Genomic DNA, 8574 nt, shown 5'->3' on the forward strand with positions numbered 1-8574 from the left:
AAAATTTTAAAACTAAAATATATGAATTTTTTCTTTGCCAAATGATAGTTGACAGCTAAATATACCGTATATAAAAAAAATAAGTTAAATCTGGTGGTTAATTTGGGATTAAATTGTTGACCCGCCAGCCTCCTTAAAACGCAGCCTCGGCATACGTAAGAAAATACGCACGGAAATATTTACCTTCTATATCAATATATTTACAAATGCGAAAAAGATCAGTGAGACGATGTTTATTTCCTTTCATTTTTTTCTTATTTCCTCCATCAATGCTGCAGTGTAAATTAATATTTAAAATTGAAACCGAGACATAGCATACAAGACTATGATCGATACAATAACATACATGTAATAAAACATTTAAACTTCTCTAATAAATAGAAACTCATTGATACTTCAATTGATATGAATAATAAATAAATTACATTGAATTCTGTAATAACGGAAATAAAATTGTAAAATTAGCAGCCAATCAAGAACCAAAGCTAACAGGCTCCGCCCACTTCATTTGCATACCGTTTCCCAAAGCGTACCGTCCACAAAGCGTACCGTTCCGTGCAAGAAGCGAACCGTACCGTCCACAAAGCATACCGTTCCGTGCATAAAGCGAACCGTACCGTCCACAAAGCGTACCGTTCCGTGCACAAAGCGAACCGTTCCGTGCACAAAGCGTACCGTACCGTTCACAAAGCGAACCGTTCCGTTCACAAAGCGTACCGAACCGTACCCTGCAAGTGGTGTAGTAGCACGGTTTAGGGTCTGTATTTCTTCGAATTTTATAACAAAAAATAATTTCCTCTGTTCTGAGTTTTTTTGCCTGAGATAGCTAAAATGAATTTGAAAGCAAATTTAGGCACTATATTTTCATTTCATTTTATGATCATATTATGTACACCAAAAGAAAGATATAAATTAATGAATTTCTTGTGATTGTTTAAACTTTGAAATCTTGTTTAATTTATCTTGTCTTTAATTTATCAAATTTCTTGTCTTTAGTCCTCTCTCAAGGTCATTTGTACCCAACAAAGATGTTCTGTCTCGCATTCCCGAAATCCCCAATCTATCGGTACAGTTCAGACCTTTTTGCCCATATAATAGAAAACCATCTTGCCAAACTAACGCTAAATACAGGACTGCTGACGGAACGTGCAACAACTTAAACAATCCACTTTGGGGGAAATCTCAAACTCCATTTGAACGATTTGTGTTTCCATTCTATGAAGATGGTGAGTCAAAATAGAAAATAAGTATATTTTACATATATATTTGACGATTTAAAGATAAAAAATTGTAGCATAATTAAATAATTTATATATACATATATGTATAATTCTTGTGAAGAAAAAACAATGTATACACGTTAGTTCGGAATTTAAAAATCATGGAATTTAAAAGAAAGAATATATTTTGCTATCCATATGCATGTTCACAGATGTTCAGGACCCAAGAAGTCGGAATGTAAATGGGAGCCCGTTACCAGGTCCCAGGGAAATAAGCATTGCTGTCCATCAAAGAAGTACAAACACACACGCCATGGACCTCTCACAATTCTCCATGGAATTCGGACAATTCGTTAGTCACGATATCCAATTTAATGCTTTGTCTAAAGGTATATTTGACAACTGATGAAATAAAAAATATTTGAGGGTTAAGCCCATAGAATAGCATCTCTTATATAATAGTAGATAAAATAACGCCACAGTCTGTGGTATTAGCATCCTCTTATTTCAAATAGATCGTGGTTAAATTTTTTGCTGTAAAAACAAGACATTGAAAAGCAAACAAAAAAACCCCTAAATTTTTGCATTTCTTCATTTCTCTCTTTTTGACAGAAAAGTATAATTAAGAGAGAAATGTTATAAACAGTAAGAATCCTGCGAAATCTGAACTTGATTCACTTGTACACCTAGAAACTTATGTTTGTAGGTTACTTAAACTCAAATCTCAATTGCTGTGACAGGAAAGGTTTGAACAGATTAAATTGTTTGCCAATTTCCTTACCAAAAGATGATCCTTATTTCGCATCTTTTAAGAGGACTTGTATGAACTTTGTTAGATCTTTACCATCAGCAGCTTTAGACTGTAGTGTCGGTGAGTCGAAAACTTAACACCTCCATTAAATGATTTTTTATGAATTGCATTCTAAAAAAAAAAAAAAATTCAGCATTGCAATATTGAAAATCTTATATTGTCACTAGAAATTCGTATCATTTTCAGTTGTACCCCTGTAAATTGCATTAGTAGTTAATTTTCTTTGTTGTTGCTATGCTTTAAATTCAATCAATCATTAATCATTTTACAGGCCCGCGTCAACAAATTAACCAGAACACGCACTATATTGACGGCTCAGCTGTTTACGGCTCCGACCAGAACACAATGAATTCATTAAGACTAAAAAGAGATGGTAGGTTGCAATGTATTTGTAACAATTGCTAAATGTGACAAATCAAATAACTTTTATAAATAGAGAATATTTAGAAAGGAATTATTCTTACCTGAATATTAATTACTAGTATATATTGAAGCAATAAGGTATGCTCGTTTAGAGAGAAAACAGCATATGTACAAATTTAGAACAATCTAGTTTTACTAAGTCTTCAACAAGGTTTCCAAACGGTTACACGTTTTAATATATCCATGTACTTCTTCGAGGCAATATTGTATTAATATCATATCTTCATCAGGTCTGTTAAGATCAACGTCTGTTGATGGCAAGGAACTTTTATCACAAGATACCAGCAATTCAGCCTCCTGTCGACTGCCCTCTAATGACAATAAAGTCAAATGTTTTAAAGCAGGTATATAAATCAATGTCATGATTGTTGAAATTATTACATATTATTTCGATTTACCGTATTACTTGTCAATTGTGGTTTATCAATAGTATTCCTGTCCTATGTAATCTTTGGTTTTCGCCTTTAATTTTTAATACTAAGGAATTTCAGTTATTTCAAAAACGCAAAAAAGCAATCGGTAGAAAAAAGCAATTAAGAACAATGCCATTCAAATGTTCAAGTTGCGATTTCTAAATAATCCAAGAGCAAGGAATCTAACATCTATTTTCGAAAAATCTGAAACCTTAAAATTTTAAAAGAAGTTCTAATTAATTAGTTTACACAATAGTTTTAGTCTAAATGTTTTGCTGTAATCTTATATGCTTAAACCAACTTTTATCAGGTGATAGACGAGTTAACCAGCAAGCAGCCTTAATTTCCCTCCAGACTATTTGGCACCGGGAGCACAACAGAATTGCTAAAAATCTCAAAAAAGTAAACCCAGGTTGGAACGACGAGACACTTTTCCAGGAGTCTCGTAAAATTGTTGGAGCTCTTATTCAGCATATTACCTATCATCAATATCTGCAAGAAATATTAGGAAACGATATTATGAATCAATTTGACCTAAAGCCGAAATCGTCAGGATATTTCACTGGCTATAACGCTAAATTTAAACCAATGATCAGGAATTCCTTCTCTGCGGCAGCCTTCAGATTTGGTCATAGCATGATTAACGATAAGTTGTCTTATCATCCAACAAAAACTTTCTCCGCAAATATCATGTCTGATTTGAGAAACATCATTCAAAAACCAGAATGGATATACAGAAAAGATGGTGGAGTAGGGGCCGTTACCAAAGGATTGTATGAAACAAATGCACAGGGTGTTGACATGTGCGTAATGTAGCTGCATTTTGACTTTCAATATTTTTGTAATTCTTTTTAATTTACGATCTGATGTAGGACTTTGACGACAGAAAAAAGAAGAAATTGGGAAACATTTATATGTTGAGAAAAAGAAAATAAGAAAAAGTCAATACAGACTTTGTTTTTCTATCTTCAGGAGGAAATCATATGAAGTGACGAGGCATTTGTTCGAAACAGGTCCAGGAAATGGTATCGATCTAGCGGCAATAAACATTCAGAGAGGTCGTGATCATGGTATACCACCCTATAACTTCTGGAGAATGGTATGCGGCTTAGAACCAGCCACGTCGATCACAAGTGGAACTGGAGGGCTTGTGGATCATCCAGGAGACGCCATCATTGCCCTGAAAGCCATCTACAAGTAAGTTAAGCTTTATATCCATTACTTATTTTAATGCTAAAGTTAATATATATTTCAGTAATTGTTATAGTATTTTATTAATATATTCAAACAAACCATTCGGATTTTATTATAAAGAATATTAAATTTTACTTTGCTGTGCATTTATTACAAATAGAATAATTACTGGTGTACACAGTGCACACTTAGCAGATACATGGATGTTCAATATTATTAATATCACAGTTAAGACAGTATTTAAGTTGTATATAAACAGGTTCCAATTAAATTTTGTTTTGTTTCAGAAACGTAGACGACATAGATCTTTTTACCGGAGGAGTCTCGGAAAACCCACTTCCGGGTGCACGAGTGGGGCCTCTATTTGCCTGTATTATTGGACTGCAGTTTAAGGCCCTCAAATATGGAGACAGATTTTACTACGAAAACAACGAAGACAACGTGAAATTTACACCAGAACAACTGAAGGAAATACGTAATACACTAATGGCAAATGTCATATGTAGAAACACAGACATTGACAAAATTCATAGAAATGTCTTTGAAAAGAAGACTATAAGGTATGTTGATCTTTGTTCTAATGATACAAGACACAATTGTCATCTCATGGGGTGATCATATTTATCTATAGATAAATGTTTTAAATAATTACTTGAATTGAAAAGAAAAATCAAGAATGATTTCAAGTTAATAAGTAAATTGTTTAATTGTTTGCTCCCAAGAATCAGCTTTTTTTGCAGAAGATGACGTTCAGTTTTAAATTATTTTTAGCACACCAGAGTTCTCCTGTTCTGAATTCAAAAACGACATTGATTTTACCAAATGGGATTCCTGTATTCCCCGAAATGGTGGATGGTCGCCATGGAGATCAGTTGGCAGATGTGCTTCTCGAAGAACATGCAATAATCCTTCTCCAAATAAGTGTGGAAAACGTTGCAGCGAAAGTTCTTTTAAATATGAATGTTCATTTCCGGATTTATCACAAATACGACCAGTGACTCCAAGGATTTTCCCAAACATCCGGGAACACTTACAGCCAGATTTTCCTAATCGTCGGTTTAGACTTCCAAATGGGCGAATTGCAATACCCTGATTCCAATCAATTTTTTTCACTAAAAAAATGTGCAATAGTTTGTATTTCTTTCGTTTTGAAAATCCAGAAATAAATACTTTTTGTTTGTGATATTAGTAATTTGTAAATGAATCAAACGTGCCAAGTTTTGAGGAAAATATGTCCGCAGGGTTAGACCACACAAAAACCACGGACACTTGTCTCACGAACCAAGCCGATTACACAGTATTTCTAAGATCTCAAAGAGTGCATGTTCCAAGGAACACATGTGTTGCATGCTTTCTAGCTTCTTAAAGATGTAAATAAATCTAAGAGTGTTCAGCTTTTCATTCTCTATTTGCATGGTAGTTAATGCATTTGCCTGCAAAGAAAATATGGCAATCGTGGATAGTATAAGACTTTGATAGAATCTGACAATCAAAGGTAATATGGTTCCCATACCCTCAAATTGAAATTATAACAAACAACTACTAGTATTTATCATTTATTAATACGTGTTTCCAACACTTCTCCAAAAGAGATTTCAGTGCGTCTTTAGTGAAAGTGTTAATCTATGCGATCCATTGTGGAATTCTGACAAAGTATTTGAATATAAGTCTGTGAGGTAACTGATTATCATCCAGTTTCAAAGTGCAGTAGCATGATCTCATAAACGTGTATAAATGTTAATTATCAAAATCCTGCCTCTTAAAATTCAAAAGTTAAATTAAACTACCTATATGTATTTTTTTGAAAAGTAGGTCAAAGGTTAAGGTTAAATAGATTTTAATGATGGTATTTTTCATAATAACTTAAACAAACAGTACACATTCTAAAAAGTATAGACTTATCTTTTAAATGTAAAATATATGCTGTATATCGAACTATGAACTATTTTGAAAGTAGGTCAAAGTCAATGTAAAGAGTCAGGAGATTAGTAATCATTATAATTTACAAACGCCATTATGCCAAGCAATATGTATGTGCAAAATATTAAAGCCACACCTCTTATAAGTTGTCGAGATAAAGGGTGTAACAGACGGACAGACAAACGCAGGGTAAAGCGATCCCTTAGTGCCGCTCTGCAGGCGACACTAAAAATGATCAGTTTACATGTAAATCATATCTTCTCAAACGTACCACATAGACGAAGAAATTCTATAAAATGTAAATATTTTAAATAAAGATTATAAAGTATGAAATTTGTTTGGCATATTCTGCAAACATTAAAGGCATTTAATATAATAGACGTTTGGGAGCCTAAATTTTGATTTCTTAAATGTGCTGTTTTAGCTAGTGTGGTTTAAATGTTAAATAAAAATGTGTAAACTAGTTGAAACCTCTACATGTCTACCTGTATAAAAGGATTCTTATAAAATAATTCAGATATCATGTTTTACTCATCAGTTCTATCATATTAGAAGCTGTTGGGGACACCTACTGTCGTTTAGCCTTTTACATGTACAAAGTATATAGAGAAAAACACAATGGAAAACTACACGTTACAGTTTCACATAATCTGTAAAAAGGAGAAAAACAATGAAGTAATAATATTTATTCATTCATAATGCACTGATCATCTGGATATGAATATATATTGATAGTGATATTTCATATTTCCGTTTCGTTCATACTTAAACGGAGGCATTTTGTTCAAGGTTGAAAGCCATTTACATTATGGTAACATCTATAAAAAGTTTTGTTCAAACTTTGTCATGGAGTTGAGGAATATTGAGAATATTAATACATTGTACTTAAAAGGAATGAAATGTTGTTTATGGTTCTAAGGTGTACTTGCATCTAGAAAATTTTGTTCAAACTGTGTCAGAGCGGCAGCTAGAACACCACAGGATGCTGCAATCACAACTGCAAAATAAACTTGTGCCATCTTGCTACCAAACTTTTTGTTTCCTTCCGTGTAAGATTACTCAAGTTGAATTTTAACGAAATATATATATTAACACAATAGAGTTTTTTAAATCAATTTTCTTTTCAATTTATGTGTCTCTTTTAAGAGAGACGAAATGATAGTAATCAGTAACATGTGGCTATAGAGAGATAAAAGAAATTTGATAAAATGTTATACAAACAGTTTTGTAAAATGTACACTTCTTCCCCGTTTGATTATATTATATTTTTTAAAGTCAGATGATGGAAATAAATTTAAAAAGTGCTCTTTAATTGATTTTTATACAGATCCTGTATAATTTTTCCTGTCATGATTAAATTGTACATGTGACGTATTTTTTTTCTGTACAAAGACCTATCTAATGATTTTTTTTTTTTAATTTTACCTGTTACAAAATAAAAAGATACAGTATACATTTTTAATATCAAGAAAAAAATATACATTTATAAAAATCAAAATTTTAAATGGGTGGACATGACATGTGTCAGATTTAGTTAAATTTCACTGCATATACTACAATTGGCATATCTTTAATAACTATGATGTTAAATTCTAACTTTTCAATTCGGTTGCCATGGTTGGTAACATGGATGATATATTTAGCCTCCTCTGAATAAGCAAAATTTTGCAGTGTTTAACTAGTGCAGATACACTGATTTAGTGTATTAAGTTGACACGAAAAATATTTTTTGAACTCATATCTAAAATGAAATCTAAAACGCAATTAAAAGAACAATTGAAGCAACTTACCATTCATTCCTTTCATCAATACTATAATGATTAGATTTCATAAAACATATTTTCGCTTATAGAAAACTCAATACAATTTTTGGCCATTAATCAAGAAGAGCCTCGTTGGGTAAGAGTAAACTTTTCCAGCTGGTTGTGTCTAAACTGGACAATTACATATATGATTACAGTATTACAACACAATAAATTTTAAAAAATACAAAACCAATTTTCATTGGCATTTCCATGTTATTTAAAACTAATCAGAGGATACATAAGAATGACAACTTGTAAATACCTGAAAGCATTTATATGTTCATTTCCTCTCTGATTATTCTTTGCAGTAGACCGTCACGTTTATTTCGCATAGCCTTTGATTAAGTATTTAGTCTGAAACTTTTTAATTGATTTCGGTTGTAGGAGAAGCTTTTCGGAAAGCTCTTACTTGTAAAAATAAACATTATCAAAACCCGACAAGTTTAATGAATATTACCGGTAATTTTACTTCTCTTGGATTTTTGTTTCTTCTTTGTTTTGTTTGTATAGGAAACCTACTTTTGATACTGAGGTACTCTGTTCCTTTGGTAGACTGCAATTCATAAATTGTACGAGGGCTGTTCAATAAATAATGTCCTGAACTGTATGACATACAATACAGATATCATATGACATTAAACTTGACTTTCTCTCATAATTGAATCTTTAATGAATTTATAACAGTTCATGTGATCACTTTTCATCACATAGTTTCATTGTGAGAAGCTGGGAAACAAGGGCTTTTCGAGACACTACATTATAAATGTAAAGAATCGGTAAACTAGAGT

The 8574-nt window shown here is 32.3% G+C and overlaps 1 protein-coding gene across 1 annotated transcript; it reads left to right on the top strand.

The window, feature by feature from the left end:
• Positions 1-996: 996 nt before the first annotated feature.
• LOC134241179 (peroxidasin homolog) lies at positions 997-5387 on the top strand (the record flags this gene model as incomplete). The annotated part of the gene is made up of 9 exons (XM_062723256.1): positions 997-1226; positions 1433-1609; positions 1927-2091; positions 2303-2404; positions 2685-2798; positions 3178-3670; positions 3840-4064; positions 4349-4621; positions 4833-5387. Coding segments are annotated over 9 exons (2101 nt in total), but the record flags the coding sequence as incomplete, so codon positions are not given.
• Between the last annotated feature and the right edge of the window lie 3187 nt (positions 5388-8574).

This window comes from Saccostrea cucullata, unplaced genomic scaffold, assembly GCF_032062105.1.
Source record: "Saccostrea cucullata isolate Sc308-1 unplaced genomic scaffold, CSIRO_AGI_Scuc_v1 ctg4213, whole genome shotgun sequence".
NCBI classification, from domain to species: Eukaryota; Metazoa; Mollusca; class Bivalvia; order Ostreida; family Ostreidae; genus Saccostrea; species Saccostrea cuccullata.